Source organism: Stegodyphus dumicola, chromosome 2 (genome assembly GCF_044657685.1).
Source record: "Stegodyphus dumicola isolate Sdum_Otavi_A_Nest chromosome 2, ASM4465768v1".
NCBI lineage: Eukaryota > Metazoa > Arthropoda > Arachnida > Araneae > Eresidae > Stegodyphus > Stegodyphus dumicola.
Window position 1 is genome coordinate 22,478,809 of NC_140769.1, and position 19,868 is coordinate 22,498,676.

A 19,868-nucleotide genomic window follows, 5' to 3' on the forward strand; every position below is an offset into this window, starting at 1 on the left:
ATACTTTGTCATAATCTCTTTAATCAGAATACATCTGCATCTCTCACTTTTATACGCACTACCCGTGCGTCACTGGGAAAACTGAGTATTCTTTCGAGTGATCAAACATACTCAGAGTAGTACCATTTAAAAATGCACCTATCTGTATTTAGCCACCAATTTTCATCAGAATCTTTTAAGTCTAAGCAAACAGAGTTCTCAAGTTAAAGTAAGTAAGTTCAAGTTAAAATAAGTGGTTAGTAAGAAGCTGTCGTGACGAATGTTCATAGTATTTCTTTTTGGCTTTCTGACTTTGATAGTGCATTACAGTTATCTTTCTCGAACCGTTGTAAACTAAACGTAAACTGAATATATTACATCCACCGGAGATGACCACTTAAAATTCCAAACGATTTTGGTATTTAGTGCAGCAGTCTATTTTAGAAAGTTGTTGCTTAATAAAGGTATGATTTTATATTATCACAATTAATATTCAAATCCAGAGGCGGTCACTAATACGTGATTATTTAGAGCTTTAGCAAATGTATTTTACAATTGCGAGAAGTTATAATTATTTCTAGGAAATAAAACCGAGGTTTAGATTACTGGCTGTTTGTTTCCTAATATAGGTCACTTGAAATTAATTGCAGCGAACACTCTGAGGACGACCATCTTCTGCAAAGTACCACCTTTGAAAATGTCCAGTACTTTTGATAATATAAAAAATAATGGTAATAAACAGTTCCGAAATGACCATCTGGTATAAGGTAGAATAAAATTATTTGAAAGTGTGAGTGTTCAACTTAGAAAGACTTCACTATATAAATGAAATAATTCCACCGATTGTTAAAATAAATTTTCGTAAATTGCAATATCCAGACAGTAAAATGAAGTTAAAAGGTGATTTTGAAAATTTTTAATAGTTTAAAAAAGCGATATAGTATTCGATGTAACCTGAAAGAGTCCAAATTTAATAAAACTTATTTAAAATTATCTGTCACTCGATCTATCTATTTATCGATTGATCTAGCAACTTTCTTTCTTTGCATATACAAGAACTAATAAAATTTGTTAATTTTGGACTTGAAAAGCCTGTTACAATATTTAAACTAATTAATACTTTAGTTCTCTCTATCTATTCTAAAAATAGTAATAACTTCTCTGAATTGCGTCATTTCTAGATCGATCTATCTTGCATGGCCTGCACAACGCTAATGATGTGGGTAATTCGGAACCTAAAATCAAAATTTTGAGAACTGAAACCTTTCTGACCTAAACCAAAACCTTCCTCCTGGCGATCTTCCTTATTAGCTTTGAATGCGCACTTTAGCCTCTGTCTGTGTGCTGCTTGTACACAGTTTCGCTGTGCTCTCTTCCTATCGCAACAGTATCAAAAATGTAAATGTTTTGGAAATAGGCACACACTTCGCTCCGTTTTCTGTGTCGTGGTACTAACTATGCCAATATCTAAAATGGGGTGCATTTTGCGCCCATGATCATGTATGATGAAAGAAAAGTTTTTAATAATTAGTTTGTATCCACCAATAGAAGTTATATTCAATTATATGCCACGTCTGTTTACAAGTCTTTCCTTCGAGTGTCATCTTTCTAACTATTCATTACAGTCTCCCCAGGATGTAACGTAGAGAACCATCGTCATTCTTTTGCAACTTACTCCAAGTCATCATATTACGCATTATACATATACCTATCTGCCTTTTTTATAATAACCTAATCCTTTGCTCAATTACTGAATTCCAAACTAATAAATACAATCAGCTAAGCACCTTTACAATTATTGAATTGTAATCTAGTAAATAGACTTAAAAGAAGGTGAATAGCGGATAGTTTAGCATTCAGTTATGAAAGATTATTTGATAAATTTCATTAAATTTACATTGAACCCTCGTGATGATCATTCCCATAACCGACTAACATTGGAAGTGAGTAGTATTTCAGAAATTATTAAAAAAAGCTATTGGTACTGAGCATCAGTTCGCTAAGACAACTTCCGCCACAGGAGACCAAAGTCATTTGTAAGCCATACGTAGACTTTATATTATTATTTGCGCTTGTTCTACTTTCAATCCTAAAGAAATAGTGAGGGTGATATTTATTAATTAATTATAAAATAATCGTAAAAGCTGATAACTTTGAAAGTTTGTTTCAAAACGCTTTAAAATAATAAAGTGCAAAAATCATTTTACAAGAAATCAACAAAATATTTTAATTTTATTAATATACCAAAATGTTCTTCCGAGATTATTCAGAAATATATCATTGAATTGCTAAAAATATGAAAATCTTAACTTAAAACTAATACAATTAAAAAGCGAGTGCAAAAAATAATGATGACTATTTTCTATATACACACAGCATCTGAAATTCATAGCAAAAATAACTCTGTTTTATATTTTCTCTACAATTAAAGCGCAGTAATTTTTTTCATCACGACCGCTTTCCCAAGATGATCACTTCCAAAAGTTCTAGATCTTTCTGAAAAAAATAAACTAACATCTTTATTATACATCAAGTCTCTAATATGGTGATCCATGCAGAAGACCAAAATAATAGGAAGCCGTGAGTAATCGTCTTAGACGGGGCACTTTACATTTAAAATAACACAGTGCACAATTAATAACACAGTTAATGCAAATTAAGTTAGACAAAATTAAGTTACCAGAACGATTGCAAAAGGTCATCGAACATATTGGAAGTTATTTGACTGCTTGAAGTTCATTTTTTGCATGGAAAATATCTAGTTTTAGTTCACGCTAAAAAATCAAAATTAGCTTTTGGCCAACCCGATACAAATTACACCTGAAAAAAAGAGCGTATATAAAAAAGTGGAATATGTCTTCTTGATGGACACCTGAGCAAAAGATTAATAATTAGTGAGTATTTACTGTTATGTTAGTTTTGTCTTCACATAAACCTTTGATTCGGCTTTACCAAGTAGTTAAAATCATAGACCGAGGAAACTGAAATTTTAAGGGCATAAATTTATTTAAAGTTAGAATTTCTAGATTATAAACAAATTTGCATGAAAACAGTTTTGTTCAAATTTATTTAAATTACTATATTTAGAAAGTGATTTGCATGAAAACAGTTTTGTTCTTTCCGTCAGAGTTATAATTAATCTGCTTACGCTGCCTTAAAAATAGATTCCCATTGAAATTGAAAATTTAGTTTCATTGCAAACTCATTGCAGTTTCTGGGTTTTCTTTCTCTTTCAATTTAAGTGATGTTTACAACAAGGTTTCTTCGTGTCTTCTTTTCTTACACCCACGTATTGTTTTAAGTGTGCTGGTCTGTATTATTCATAGGAAACAGTAAACTGTATTTGCTATTATAGAGGAAGAAATAAAAACTTCACAAGCAAACACTTCTCTGGTGTACACATATGAATTATTATTATTTTACAGGGTTCTCAACTAACAGATAAACAAGAATCATTAACCAAACGGTAGAGAAACACATGCATTCAGAGATTTTCAATGAAAATTCAGCATTATTTTAAATTTCTTTGTTTAATTTTGAATGGATAATTAATTTAGAACACGAAACAAGTTTCAGGTTGTAAACATGAAAATTAAAAGCGTCATAAACATACAGAATGAGCACGAAATATGCTTATAATGCGGGATTAATTTATGAAACTCACAGTACTAACAACATGTTTTATTACGCTTTGCAACATTAGTAATATTCGTAATTAAATACGCTGTTGAATATCAACATGCAAAGTTAACGTAATACAATAATTCATTGTAATATTATTTATTTACAGAAGCTTACGTATAGTAAAAAAATAAGATACATGTATAGAACAGCTTAGTTAATTTTAACTTCCATTTTTTTAATATATCTGAAACATACTTGCCAAATTCTAAAAATTAAACATTACCAATTGGAATAATAAATGTTATAATAAAAATCTGATGTGTACACCACATGACTTCCTTGTACGGAATATTAAATTATACACATTTTTTCTTGTATTTCATTTAATCTTATTGGATAAAATTAAATCTACTTCGCCAACAGCGCAAAAACCACAATAGAATAAATGCATTCTTTAAAATTCAAGCTATTTGTTTACCATAGAGACACTGGCGCTAGGTTCATTTAACAGTATTATATTTCGTTCTTATTATAATTCAGAATGCACAAAATTTATATCATTTAAAGAATTATCTAATCGTTGCCACATGTTCTATTCAAATACTATAATAAAGCTAGAGCTATGTATAAAAGAAATTAAGCAAACAAAACAAAATAAAAACAGTTTTTCACAGACAATTGAGTATTTCTCATTCAATTAATTCAATTCTCACTTTGCAACAAGGCAAAAATACATAAAAACTCAAAATATCTGTATTAAAAATTACGAAGTAAATCTTAAACACTTATTTCCTCGAAAAAATTCCAGAAAGGATTAAGCATTCGCAATAATAAATGAAGGCGTTATCTTTGTTGTTATGAAACTACGTTTCTCTAGATTGGCGACAAATCCACTATTCTGCTGTTTCAAATGTAAACAAGCAATGGCCGCCGTCAAAAAAAGTATTAGGCTTAGCGGCACATAAACAACTTTAAAATTGTTGATAATTCTAAAAATATTGCGTACAGATTTACTAAAAGCATAAAAACCTTAACCGGAAGATAAGAACAACATAATTAAATCATTTTTAAAGCAAAAAGTTTACAATTTACAAACATATAAGAGTAAAGAAACTGAGATCACTGAGCCGAGTAACAGAGTGGATATATGTGTAAATATATTTATATACATTTGGTGCGGTCGATTGCAACCAAAATACGAGGTGCACATCTCCATATTATATACAAAATTTCAACGCTCTGAGGCTACTCGTTTTTGAGTTATGCGAGATACGTACGTTCGTACAGACGCCACGAAAAATTCTCTTCAGAATTCATTTTGAAGCAGTTTTATAATTTTTTTTTGGAGGAAAAGAGTCTTTTATTCTGTTCTTACGTACAAATAACACGCAAAAACATCGTTAAATTGCATTGGAGAGCGGTCAAAATGGATATTTTCGCTGTAATATGCTGTCTGAAACTTTCGCGATTACAATACTTTTTACTTCGTACAAGGAAGTAAAAATGGAAAATATAATGTGAATAAATGTAATAAAATGTAAATAATAAATATAGAAAACGATTCTTAACATACGCATGTGGCATATGTTGTTAAATTGCAGCCGTTGTATTTAAGCATATCGCATGTGTTAATCGCAATTATGCACTGATTGCTACTTGTATTGTTCATAATTTTTAAAAAGGAAAAATCAAATCTAATTGGTATTAGAATATTATTTCACTTTCGTAAATAACTGCAGAGAGAAATTATCTGTCAGATGTAGCAAGATCACTGAAACATCCTTATTATCATTTGACAGGGCGACCTTTCATAAGATTTAACTTATAATATGCGGGTGCGTGTTTTGTAGACAGTGATTCAAGTTGTAAATTTTATTTGACACATTATTCAGAAGAGAATCAGAGAAACATCCGACAGTAGTAACTCTATTTTGCATTAACATATTCTGGAAGAAAGCAAGCTGGAATAAATGTAAAAGAAAAGAAGAATCAGACAAAAACAGAAGCATGTATGGAAATAACGACCCTTACGTTAACCAGTTAAACATCGGTATCTAATTTCCTTATTAGATTATCTAATTTCCTTATTAGAAGTATGGCAGTTTTTAATGTAACATCAATCAACTGCGTGGCAATTATGCCAATCGACTCCTGAGTTTTGGAAAGAAAGTTATAAAAAAGTTACAAAAAGAGGTCGTTTGAGATTACAAGACTTAATGATAAACAAAATAATTAAAATTACAAGACTTAATGATAAAACTTAAAAATATCAAAATGAGGGACACAACAAATGGTAAAATTATCAACAAATAGTAGAAAATAGAGACACGTAAATAAACTACATACTAATAAAATCAATATAATATTACTATTATTATATTAAAATATAACTACGCTAAGCTATCAATTTGATTTTGCTTATACTTGGACAATGGAAATCTTACGCAAAAATGAAAACGTTAATCACAATTAAATATAATTTAGCAGCTGTAAGAAGAAAAATGTAAAGCAAGATAGTCATGTTTTTACTGAAAAATTAAATTCCAAAAATTATGAAATTCGATGTAAAATACGAAGCGTTCAAACAAAGATCAGAAAAATATAAAACTATACGAAGCAGATCTTTTTTTTTTTTTTTAATAAATGCAATTGCTGTTCCGAACGGCCGAACCAAGTGAAAAAAAAATAAGAAAAAGCCAATTAATAAGAAGGAGGTACGTCACGATGACATCTAGATTACGAAAATTAGCGGAAAAATACGGGAGAAAAAACAAAGGATAATGCTCAGAACAAAAACTAAAACATCGAAAAAAATAATAAAGTAAAAGAGCTGCACCGCTAATTAAAAGCCCAAAGTTCCTAATTAGAATTTGGAAAATGCACAGAAATAAAATTATTAATTACATTCATAAGAAAATGCATATTATTTGAAACGAATGCAGATACAAAATGACTTAAACCAATCATTAAAGTAATTAGTTAAAGAATTAAAATATCGTACGTAATAAAATAATAACCATGCAAATCACGTCAAGTGGAAAGTTTGGAAGAATAAAAGTACCGAAAATTCCATCTGCAGAAATCAACTCTCATAGAGCATGCGCGAGACCATCGAATTAAGATTTGCAAAGTGAATTGTTTGAAATCGACCGAGGGCTTCAGAAGAAAGAGGGCGAGAGATGAAGATTGCCTTTGGTATTAAAATAATTAGGATGATCCGCTATTTAAGATTCAAAATGCGTTAAAGAGAAGTATAATTAAAAAATCCTTTATAAAATTGAATTTCTTAGGGAATAATTAATATTTTAAATTCGTTAAAGGAATTCATAATCTATTTTCTTCAACTTTTGGTGGATCATCTGTGCAAAAGCATATTATATCATGAATTAGGATAATTTAAAAAGACTCTTCTTAGCATATTTTAATGAAAGTGTTAAAATTTAAAGAATAAAATCTAATAACTCGAAATAAATAATTTCAGAGCCGTTTAAGGAAACTAAAATTTATTAGCTCTTCATGTCTCTTTAATAAAGGAAAGGTGTTCTTCTACTTTTTAAAGTGGTTTCTTTTTCCTTCAGTTTATCTTACGTTTCACATCACCCTACGTCATTTATTATCAAAATAACAATCGATTTGATATTTAAATTCTGTTCCATTTAACCGCAGAATGATATTTATATATGTTTCTGTGTCGTAAATTTTTGCTCGAATGTTAAGACAAACCGAATGAATTTTGCATGTAGAATTTGACCATGCTTTTAACTAAGGCAGTATCAATGCGGTTGAGTTTATGCAATTGATATATAACTGAAAATGCATTTAAGAATTTCAGTTTACTTATCGATCCCAATTATTTAGTTTTATTCATATTTATTCGATCTATCGATTGTCTGCTTATTTGTATACGACAAAACACACGGAAGCATTTTTGTAGTCTTGTCAGTGTATTTCATGGAAGAATGGTTGTCAAAGTCTCAAAAAGGTTGGACTTTTATTTCCACCCCAATTTTTCGGAAAAGCCCCCCGCCCGGGGGATGGTCCGAGGATCTCCCCTACCACCAAACCACAAGAGAAGACTTCGTGTTCGTTATATATTTAGAGTGTCCCCATGCCGCAAAAACACTATAAATTTACAGACATCCCTGCCTTCTCCGGGATTCGAACAGGACACTTCGGTATCGCAGTAGGCTCCTCCATCCACTATTCCGGCTGGGTAGGGCAAAGGTTTTGGCTTGGGTTAGTTTATTGTTTACGCAAAGATCGCTAAGCCTATCTGAAGGAGAGAATGGCTTTCTAAGGGAAACTGACCAACTCGCACCCACGTTGGTACATGGTGAAAAACACGGAAAGGTCCATGCACCCAATCTGGTAGACTGGATATCGTGCTAGCCTAACACACCGTACTAACCTCAAGGCTCACAGTGCGAAATTCTTGACAGGCCGTGGTCCTTCCCGGTATACCACAACAGTTTCTGATTTAGGAATACACCCTTCTGCGAATGTGAAGACAAAGGTAACACGGTTCATTATTATTTTCATTTTGTTAATACAAGTACCTGGCACTTGAAGAAACAAGCGGACTGTGTCTGCGCAATGTAGACGTTTAATACTCAAAAACAGAGTAGGCCTTTGTAAAATAGAGGAATTCTCAAGACTGGTTAAGCAGAAACCAGCGTGAGCAATATTAGGTTTGAAATGATCAGAATTTAAAGCAGATAATGAGGATAATGTTTGGTTCTTCCAGTTATCAAGCTAAATAATCCCTTAACTACTGTTAAGTTTAATTATAGAACAGTAAGGCTTGTTTTTCATGCAGAAGTATAAATCTGAGCGATTATTTCAGTTACTCAGTAAGATTAATGATATGAACAAATTTTGGACAAGTAAGACTTTGTAAAACATAGAAACTGCTATTAGTACTTAATACTGAACATTGTAACTTTGGAGTTTTTTCCCTCTGTTATGATGCACAACTCCGTTTAGTTCATGTCCGTGGTCGAAAGCCTTCATAGTGGTGCACTCACTCACTCACCTTATAGCTTCACTACTTTTCAAAAATACAGTTTTTCATTTAGTCGACTATACCGATGTTAGGTGTTTGGAAGTGCATTTAACTTTCTAAATACGTTACTTAACTTTTTAGTTTATTAAAAACACCCAGATTATTATTAGATTTGTTATTAGAAAGCATATATATACGTCAAAATCAATGCATGTAATTTATATGCATAATGAGAAAACCTAAACGTATTCTGTCATGTTACTTTTATAACATCCTCTCTAGCCGTAGTTTCCAGGCGCTGTAGCAAACAGCATTTCATTTGACATCTTTTGTTTGATTTATGTGGTATACGGACACATACTTTCGTTTTAAAATATTTGAACAAAGAAGCGCAGTTTTCTGAAACAAATTACTCTTTGTAAGCAGAATACTAAGATTTAAAGAAAGACTGATGCAATAACCTTGTTAGCATTCAAACTGATACTAAAACATAAAGCATGGGAGGCGAAAACTTTATTCCTTTGGTTAAGAACTCAGTTGCGAGCCATATTTTTCTTCTTGGTGCTTTGTGTAAGAAATGAAGCGGAAAGGCATTTTCTTGAAAAGATATATTTTGAAAAATTGGCTTATATGTAACACGAAATGGAGGTCGTATCACGTCTGAACGACTGTTAAATCCTCATCGTTTCTACTCACGATTTTCCCTGTAGACTTCAGAGAGACATTATAGAGGAAGTACTGAAAAAACATAACTTCCAGAGATTCTTTTCATTTTTTTACAGAAGTATAGAAATATTGCTCGCAAATATTGAGAGAATCACAATTTCTGTGAAGTAAAAGCTGAACAATTTTATTTCAGTATTATTTTATCGCCAACGGACTTTATTTATAAGTATATGCCAGATATAATTAAATATTAAAGCAGTAGAAGTGAACCTATCAGATAGTTTCACTCTTTTATATGAACTCACTGAAACGGAAGGATAATATGCATCGGTATAATTCTTTCGAATTTAATTTTATGTTGAATTAGTCCCTGTAAAGCAGTTTAAATTTTAGTAATCCGAAATTAATGAAAATGACGAATAATCTGTTCATGTTTCTAAATTCATGATCGTAGCATATTTTTTCCTGTTTATTATTTTAATTTCTATTTTTATATTTTATTTTCTGTCTTAATTAAGGAAATTTTCACAAAATAAACATCTATTTAAAATTCATAAAATAGCTAACGAAATAAAATGAAAAACATATTATATATATAGTCTATTGGTAGTAAGAGATTAAACAATTCGTTTTAGAAAATTCATCTAGAACTTAATACAAAGAACAGTAAATTCTAGTGATGTGCGCTAGGGCATTTTTCTAACATATTGTGCGTTACCTTCATTTATTAAATATCATGTTCTTCTCACTTAAACCATAAAATTCAATTCAACAGCAATATCATAAAATATTTTAAAAAGAGCATATCTTTTGAATATCCGCTACACACCCAAGTAGCACGGCAACGTCGTAACGACGTTGCAAACTGGTCCGAGAGGTTGCAAAGTGGTCGTGGTAACACGACGTCTTTACAACACTGCAAAGATGCAAAATATTTGCTCTTGCATTTTGGCAATTTGTCGACGTCGCTGAAACGTCATGCTATGACCGCTTTTAGACGTGGTCGTTTTAGCATCTTTTTCATAGTTCATCAGCGTTACTTTTAGAATGAAAAGGAGACTAAATCTGCCCTTTCAAGAATCTGAAGTCCGCATAAGATTTATTTTGCAATGTTTCATTACTTTATTTCATCTAAATATATTAATCTAAGATTATATTTTAAAGAATCATATTTCCGAAATCAATGCAAATCACATGTTAGTAATTATTTTACTGCTGAAATATGACTTTATTTATTATTTTTGAAGTAAGGACGAATTTATTTGAATTAATATGCTGACATAATATGAAACATTTTTACCGCATACAGAGCAAAAAGTACAATTTTCGCGAAGATATGATTGTATGTAAAGATGTATTCACGATTATAAATGGGGCGATTTTAAGAATTCCGAGAAAACGTCCAATGTTAAAAGACGATGCATATCCATGCATATTTAACGGCTGTCCAAAATATCTCAGAAGAAACAGAACGAAAACATTAATGGAAAAGGAGAAAGAAATATTAACACATTTAATCGAAAATGACAAAATTAATGGCTTTGACAAATTACTAATGAATGTTGACATCAAAAGTAGCTAAAATGTGAACAAAAATTCGAAATTCATTACCTATAAAAGTTCTGATGAACTGTTACTTTTTTGTCCATCTACATGCATTTAAAAATGCTTGATTTAATCCTAGTATACGGTACACTCGGGATTTGGCGATATTGACATTACAATTGTTTTAGCGAGCCTGATAAATATTTTTTTGTAAATATAATCTTGTGAACATTGTTCGCAATTCTATTCAGTTGAGATAATTATTCTATGCCATTTAAAAAAGATTCTATTAAATTATCAGACGAACCCTCGAAAGATTTAATGCCCTAGTATATATAAACCGCTGAAAAGTTTAGACTGAACTGCTGTTCGAGAGATTGTCATTCCATGTACATATAAAATCCTAGATGATTATATGATTATATAAAGGAACATCTGAGGTCGAGGCTTGCGCGCTTTGGCTAGCTGCCAAATTCGAACAAGTCAGTTAACGGGGCAATAGTTTCAGACTCCATTTTACTTTCAAAAATATTTTCTTTGCGGTTTTATAATTCACCGTCGGAATTCAATACTGGAGAGCTTCAATACAGCAAGAGAACGATGGAAAAGAATATAATGATGGCAGTTTGTTATGAATTGAGGAGAAATCAAGGTGGTAATGCCGAATTTTTGCTTATTTTGTTTGTGAATATCTTCTCTAAAATGCAATGTGCTACGTCTTACAGTGAAATAGGGGTTGGTGTTTTATGACCTTCCGGTGATTAAAATTATATTGTGGTTTTCCAATCTTCAGTGGCTCCAGCGGTGCAAAAGTTGGATACACGGATTATCGTTATATTTGGATACATGGATTCGGTTATAACGTATTAAGTGCTATATCGTATATCACTCATATTAAACGAACAGGTTGGTGCTCAGACTTTCCTCATATGATCGAGAAAATAGTGTTATAGAATTAGTGTGAAATATTATAATCCATAATTATGCGATATTTAAGTGTGTAATTTTAAAAACACTAAATATTTTTTTATTGATTGTAAATTGCAGTTGTATTACTTGTCGTTTGGTAGCTTTCTTCAAAACACTGTGTAATTCGCGTTTTTTTAAATATTGCTGTTATGTATGTCTATTAGATTATCTCAATAAATGAATGTTGGAAATTAAGTTTTATTCTTTATTAAACTTAAATATATTATATTTTCTTCGCTTACATTTTACGTGCGTATGATAACAAAGAAATTCATAATAATGCAAAAAGTTTCATCGTGTGCTATTTAACGAAGAGCTTTAACGTACTTTGCTTACTATCGTATACTATATTATTTAAATTATTTCTGTACAGTATCCAAATAAAAGCTATTGATTATAAAAAGTGCATGAAATGATCATTGTAATCTATCACGATTCTAAAATGTAGAAACGAATAGTAAATAAATACATTTACATATGATCGAAAGAGATGGTGTTATGAAACATCAGCATTACTAGTAAATACTGTGATCCATAATTATTGCACTTTTAATTGCTTACTTTTAAAAAACACAATTTTTTTTATTAATTGTAAATTTTAGTTCTGTTACCTTCCTTCTGCTATTTATACTTTTAAACACTCCTAGTTCATGTTTTTTCTTAAATAGTGCTGTCATGTATGTTGTTTGTTAGGTTATTATTTCATTTTAGACATGAATATGAGAAGTTATTAGATTTAGGTATATTTTTGATCACATTTATGAACTACTTTATACTGTCTTTCATTTGTATATCTTGAAGATATAGAAGTTAATTGTTATATTTTTTACTGTACAACGCGAATAAATTTATACTTTAAATAAAATACTGATTATATTACCTTAAGAACCGCTTTCTAATTTATCATGACAGGGTCAATTTTCAATGCTTCTGAAGTTTAACAGAAATAAATGTGATAATGCTGTTATCAGAAACGCCACCCACGTATGTATCGTTACTTTTATTTAGGTCTAATTGAGTTTTATTTACTTAAAACCTACTATTAATGTTATATATTTATAACAACTACTTTCATAATTAGTCTCACTTAAGGAAAAAATATGATGAAATCTTAAATTATCGTAACTTGGAATTTAGATTATTTAAAAAATATAGATTAAGTACTGAAAATAATTAAGGATATTATTAATTATGCAAATTTAGTCTAAAGAGAAATTTAAAAACTTTAAAGTATTGAAAATAATTAAGGCTATTATTAATTATGCATATTTAGTCTAAAGAGGAAGAATTGTATTATCTTCTGAATTTCAGGAAATGCTAAAATATTTAAACTTTAGATAAATACAAGGAATACAAAATTTTAAAAAGGAAGAAAAATATATTAATTATTAAGCTTATCTTTCTTCATCAATCAATATGTAACACAAGGACATAATAACGACATTTCACAACAGTTGCAAAAAGGCGAAATTTTGCGAACATTTAGGCGTCTTTAAGACGTCGTGATACGATATTTTCACAACCAAAATATCACCTGCGAAAGACGCATTAACGACCTCTATGCGACAAAAACCTCATCTGCAAAGACGTCTTTGCAACGGTTGCAAAACAGTGGATGCTCGCGGACATCTGGGCGTCTTAAAGACGACATATTGCAACGACATCTACGACGAGTTTGCAACGTCGTTACGACGTTGCTGTGTTACTTAGGCAGTTTCGCGCGTCGGAGGAAAAAACAAATCCCGTAGAGTGTTGCCATTGCTCGCTTTGAAATAGTTGAGTTTATTAATAGCGAATTCATTAAAGTTTTACAAAATTTGAAATAGATATTAAAACAAATTCCAAATTTGGGTTTCCAGAAGGCCATATTCGAATAAAGGACTACGTTATTCAAAATTTGATATCTCTAGGTACCGTTCTTTTTTTTACAAAGCGAGAAACATACTTACATTTATTCAGATTCATCATTATTTAATTTCTTTAAATATAATGCAAGACACTAAATAGTTGGTGCCAACAATTTGAAAAGTGAAACGCCGTTTAGCCAAAGCAAAATGCCGAAACAAAATTAATAGCCCTTCTGGGCAAATTGCCACTTTGAAGTAATAATAGCTTTTACTTTTGTTAATGAATTCTGTTAATCTAATCCGTTGTTTAGGAGCCCGTGCTTTTGTTATTAATGATACAATCGGAAAAATATTGTAAATAGACTTGTTTAATCTGTTGCTCCTGTTAGATAAATTATTTTTTGCCTTTTGCTTCATTAATTATTTCATGCATTTTTAATAAAAGCATATTTTATTTAATATTTTAGTTCTTCTTTGCTTCCTTGTACGACGTAAAAGAAGTATTGTAATCCCGAATTATTCCGAGTACCCTATTTAAACAAAAATATCCATTTTGACCACTGCGAATGCAATTTAACGATGTTTGTGCGTGACATCTGTACATAAGGACAGAATACAGGACTTTCTTCCCAAAACGAATTATAAAACTAATTTAAAATGGATTCAGAAGATACTTTTTCGTGGCGTCTGAATGTATGTAAATATGTAGTATATATCTCGGATAACTTAAAATCGAATAGCCTCAGAACGCTGAAATTTTGTATATAGGACTGCTGTAGTTGTACACCTCCCTTCTAGATGGCAATCGGCCGCACTAAAATTATATAAATATATCTATATCTTTATCTTATATATATCTTTATATATATAAGGAGCTAAAGTGTGTGTCGCCGATAGTTTGATGTTGCCACTCGGAAAAATTAGCACGGAAATTAACGTTTCTGCAGTTTTTAATTAATATCTCGGCCGATTAAAGTCGTACGAAGATGAGAACCGTATCGATGGATTCGGAGAATTTTTTGGAATCCGAGTATACGCGTCTCGAATTTCAATTCGGCCCCGTTCCGTAGATATTCGAGAAAAAAGAATTTGGCACGTAGCCAAATCCCTCTAATAGGGAAAACCCAAGAAAGAAAGTGGAGATTATAGGGAAAACGTAGGGGGAAATTAGTTTTTAATTAATATCTCGGCTAATTAAAGTCTGAAGAAGACGCGAACGGTCAAAATGGCGTACCACGGACCTGCGGAATCCAACGCTGTGCTTCGCTAAGCCCGGGAGCCAGCCGTTTCGGAGGAAATGATGTTACTTCACCCCATATATATATGCGACTTAAGTGTCTGTTTGTCACCGATAGTTTATTGGTCGCTTGCCTAAGTGTACTAGCCAATGGGCTGAAGTTGCCACGGCACAGGGTTGCCGTTTCAATTCAGACGTAGACAATCTCCTGTAAAACTCGCCTCTGTTATGAACATCCAGAAGTTTCAGGGCCAAACACTTAAGCATGTTGGCATATTTTTACCTGAACCTGCATTTGAACATGGTCAACTTTATGTTGCCTGTTTAAGAGTTCGTGAAATAACGGACGTAAAATTAAAAATAATGGATGGTCCTCTGCAAGGTGAGCTTAAAAATGATGGAGAGATCTACACAAGAAATGTTCTGTACAAAGAGATATTTGACATGTGAATTAACATTTCATTATTTAAATCAACTTTATTGATTGAGCTAGCGGTGGGCTCTTAAGATTTGTACCGCCAGTGGTTTCCTTCATTGCACTCTACAATTAGCAAGTAATTAAGCAAGTAGAAGGGGGTACCCCGTGGGGCAGTAAGCAAAGGAGCGTCCTCGCCGCCTGTTCAAATTAGCAGACACCTTTGCTAATTTGCCCTGGGTAATTCAGTTTAAATTAGCAGAATCATTTTAATTACAATTTATAGTATCTAGAACCGCCGGGCTTTCTAGTATATATATATATCCACTCTGTTACTCTGCTCACTGAGCTCAGATATTTTATTCTTATATGTTATAAATTGTGCATTTTGTGCTTTAAAAATGACTGAATTATGTTGTTCTTATCTTTCGGTTAAGGTTTTTATGCTTTTGTTAACTTCCACGCAATAGTTTTAGAATTATGAACAATTTTAAATTTAAATTTGCTTAAGTGTGGTTGAGAATAATTTTTTCCCCATAGCAGCCATATCTGTTTGCATTTGAAACTTAGCAGAATAGTGGATTTTTTGCCAATCTAGAGAAACTAAGCTTCGCATCAACAAAGATAATGTCTTTTAATATTGCGAATTAAATCATGCTTAATCCATCCTGGAATTAATATTATAGTTATTAAATTATCCCATATTTTGACTCATCATAGTGTCTATCACAAACTAAGTCAGTTTCTATGCCTTCAGTGTCTTTTGGCAAGTGAGACCAAAAGTAAACTTTCAGTTTTGTGCACCGAAAATCTGCCTTCTTGCCCGTTGGCCGAATTGCTTGTTTTGCTCTAATTATAATTGTTAAAATTGTTCTTTAAATATCTTAACTGCCTTTATGTTTGATATTTTTCTATATTTTTCAATTCTTAATAAAGCTATTTTGAGGTTTTATCTATTTTTACCTTGTCGCGAAGTGAGGACTAAATTAATTGAATGAGAAATATATCTCTAGTGAAATTCGAGGAAATAAGTTTAAAAACGAAATGCAGTAAAAAAAAAAGGATAATTTAATATTCCTCACAACGAAGTCATGTGGTGTACACATCAATTTTTTTTATCTCAATGACACGTTACCCGTCAATTATTCAATTGGAAAATTATTTTTCAACAATGAGTAGTCATTATTTACTTGCAACAACTCTGTTATGTAAAACGTCAGTACAACAGACGATTTAAAAATTTTTTCCTCTTTCTATCCAATGGTGCAAACAATAATATTCTTCAATAGATAAACAAAGATAGGGACAATAAATCGTTTCATTATAACGTAACGTTTAAATAAAATATAGAAATTTCCGCTTTACCGCCTTTTATCATTCACAAACAATATGTGTACGAAATTTGAACTTGAAAGTTTATCAACAAGTAGTTAAAAATGGATTACAAACATCTTAATCATAGGGCATGAGATAATTTATAACTCACATGCAACAATACTCTTTTAAGAATAATATAAATTAGAAAATTAAATTTTATTTATTTACTTTTTAACGTTTGATGCAAATGCTGTTTTTGATATCTGTATTGTATATTCCACAGTGTGCGGCCAAATCGACGTCGGTACTTTGGCAATCGTGGGTCCACATATTCCGTCCAAACTTCCTGTGGTTCAATCCACCTGTACCACCATGAACGTTCCCCACTTGAGCACAGCGCCACCTACTGTCAAACAGGTGCCTCACAGGAGTTATACTTTACATTTGCATCCACCGGATAGTGCCTTAAGTAAAGCCTACAGAGACTTTGTGAAATCGAGAGGCTGGAAGTCCTTCACCATCATTTATAAAGACGCCAGATGTAAGTTATCAATCTTATTTATTAATTTAATTGTTAATGAATCAAGCTGAATATCTATTAAGATATTAACAAGGAAGCAGCAAGAAAATACGGGACATATACAAGGAGTATTCAATTTGACTTCAATGTGTCATAGAATTCAAACTACAATGGTTCGCTTGACAACTCCTGCTGAAACCAGCTACATGGAAAGTTATTCGAGCATGGAATCGTTGAGCCGTTCCTGAGAGATACTCTGAATACTTAATTTAGGATAGTAAATTATTAAAATGTTCCACTGGTGTCTCTTATCTGATGTCCTGAATTGGAAGTGTAACATTTTCTGTCCGATAACAGTATTAAATTTTTTTCTCTAAGGTTACATTTACTATACACATCTTAATTTGTTATGATTTTAGTTGTTGAGTTGGTATTGATATGGAAACTCAAATCAACTCCTGTAGAACTCCCTAATAGAAGATATAGGCAAGTATCACTACGACTTAAATAGTCACACTGTACTGAAAAAGATTTTAAAATAAAATTTTTTATTTAATCCGAACTGAACACAAAACGCTCAACTTCTGCTACAGACAAACCATAAACCGTAGCTATTCAAATTAAGTAAGAGACAATAAAACTCAAACGTGTGTCACATAGTGCAAGGCTACTAATTCAATCAAATAAGAAACAATCGGGCTCAAATACTTTACCAGAGCTTAAGTTTAAAGCATGGGCTGGTGAGATTGCTCAAAAGTCAGAATATCGCTTTTACATAGAACTGGTAAAAACCTAACAGCAGATGCGAATGTAAGAAGTTTTAAGATTAAAAACCTTCAGTTTACATACTTCCAAAGTTAATTTTCATTTTAGACAAGAATACAAAAAGAAGTTATACTATATGTCAAACTCCAAATAACTAGTTTATTAACGTAAGAAACTTACGTAGTAAATCAGCTTATTATGTATGACTTCTGTGACTTTTACATAGATTGCCATATGTCGCATACAGAGCTCTGTCAAGCTTAACATATGCATGTGTTTTGCCATAGCAGTAGATGAGTTAGGTTTTAAAATAGCACCTGGAACATTACACATAAAAATAAAGCATATTTGTAAACGTAAAATAATTTACAAAAAAGGAATAATTAATATTGTTAATTACTCGTAAAATTAAATAAAAATATTTCTTTTTTCAATTTCTAGAAACTGTACGGAAAATCTTTACAAGCTGTCTTAAATTTATTGGTAGTAAAAATAATATAAACGTAAAATTGGTTTCAGTTGCTAGAAGCTTTTAGAAAAGTCATTATGAAGTATTTTTATTTTATAAACTATTTTCCATTATTCAATTTAATAATTCGTATTTTTATTTTAAACTGGGGTATGTTTTCCTTTTTATATTTTTTGTTTTAGTAAAAGAAACGAATGCAAAATTTTCAATTATCTAGGAAAACAAACATTCACGATTATATCCATAACATAAAATTTCACTAAAACGGATTAGGGAGATGAGTTAAATGCTTAACGATACATTACCTTCCATTTAATTCTTTTGTTTTTCCCTTAATGCGAATGTTGGGAATTCTACTCTTTCTTGTGCTCGAGAAACATTTCCACTAAAATCTGAGAGTAAGTCCGTTGTTATGCATTTTTCAAATTCTGTTTATGTAGTTTAAAATAGCTTATTGTGTTCTATTTAGCTTTGTACATACGTTTATTTGATAACTAATCGCAGCTATTTTAAATGATTCTGAAAAATGAATTTCGTTTAAATTCATTTTGAAAGCTAGAAAACATTTATGTGGAGTTTTGTTTGAAACACGTTTTTTTTTCCGATTATAAATTGCTAACCACAAATTTTATAAAAATTTAGATACTGTGCGTGAGTTGAATACATCAAACTATTCATTTTCTTCGGCAACTTGTACAAGTGTGTTTTGTTGTAATAAAAGATGCAAACAATTAAAAAATTTAAATCAGAATCTTCGATCGATATAAGAAGACAAGTTTTGAAATTTAAGATGCAACTAAAGTTGAAACAAGTATGGTAAAATTGAAACGTGTGGACAACAGTGACTAACACTGTAGGCCGAATAGAATCCACCAGTAAAACTTTAAAATAAAGAGTTTCTATGTAAACTCTCGTTTGCTTGATTAGTTTACGTAATATGAAAAATGTCAATAATTTAACCAATTTAAATAAGCCCCAAGTTATAAATTTATGCAATATTAATTTTATCTACATAGAAGCAATGCAATTAATCGAAATTGGTCAAATTTGCCTCCGTATTAGGGAAAGAGTATAGAGAACTCGTTTCAACAGTTTATATTTGAGTGTACCGAAATAGGAATGGAGAGCAAAAGTTCGTATTAAGTAATTCAACTGCCATCATTTCAACTGACGATGCAATTGCAATGCGTACAAAACGTGCGTTGTAATTTGTGATTTATTATTGGAAAATAAGTATGTTAAAAGCTGGAAAAAATATATCAATAACATGAACGACACTTTTTCTACAGTTTTTGTAATTCCCATAGTATTCATTGACTTGATGTAAAATATCATTTTTTTATACTCTGATGCTAAAACAATTATTATTTATACTCTATCAACTTTATTCTGTCTTTCTTATAGTCCATGACTTAGACCAGAACAACAGAGCTCTTAAGAATATGAAACATTCCAAGCGTTCTTCAATACATCAGAGTTAAGGAGAAATCATGGCTTACTTCTTGCGGAATTG

The 19,868-nt window shown here is 31.2% G+C and overlaps 1 protein-coding gene across 1 annotated transcript in view; it reads left to right on the top strand.

Annotated features, from left to right (window-relative positions):
• Nucleotides 1-19,868, top strand: part of LOC118197896 (glutamate receptor ionotropic, kainate 2-like) — a 533,731-nt gene that overhangs the window by 202,024 nt on the left and 311,839 nt on the right. The window contains exon 3 of the mRNA XM_085809703.1: nucleotides 16,885-17,142. Within this exon, the coding sequence (XP_085665829.1) occupies nucleotides 16,885-17,142 (258 nt within the window). The remainder of the gene's footprint in view (nucleotides 1-16,884; nucleotides 17,143-19,868) is intronic.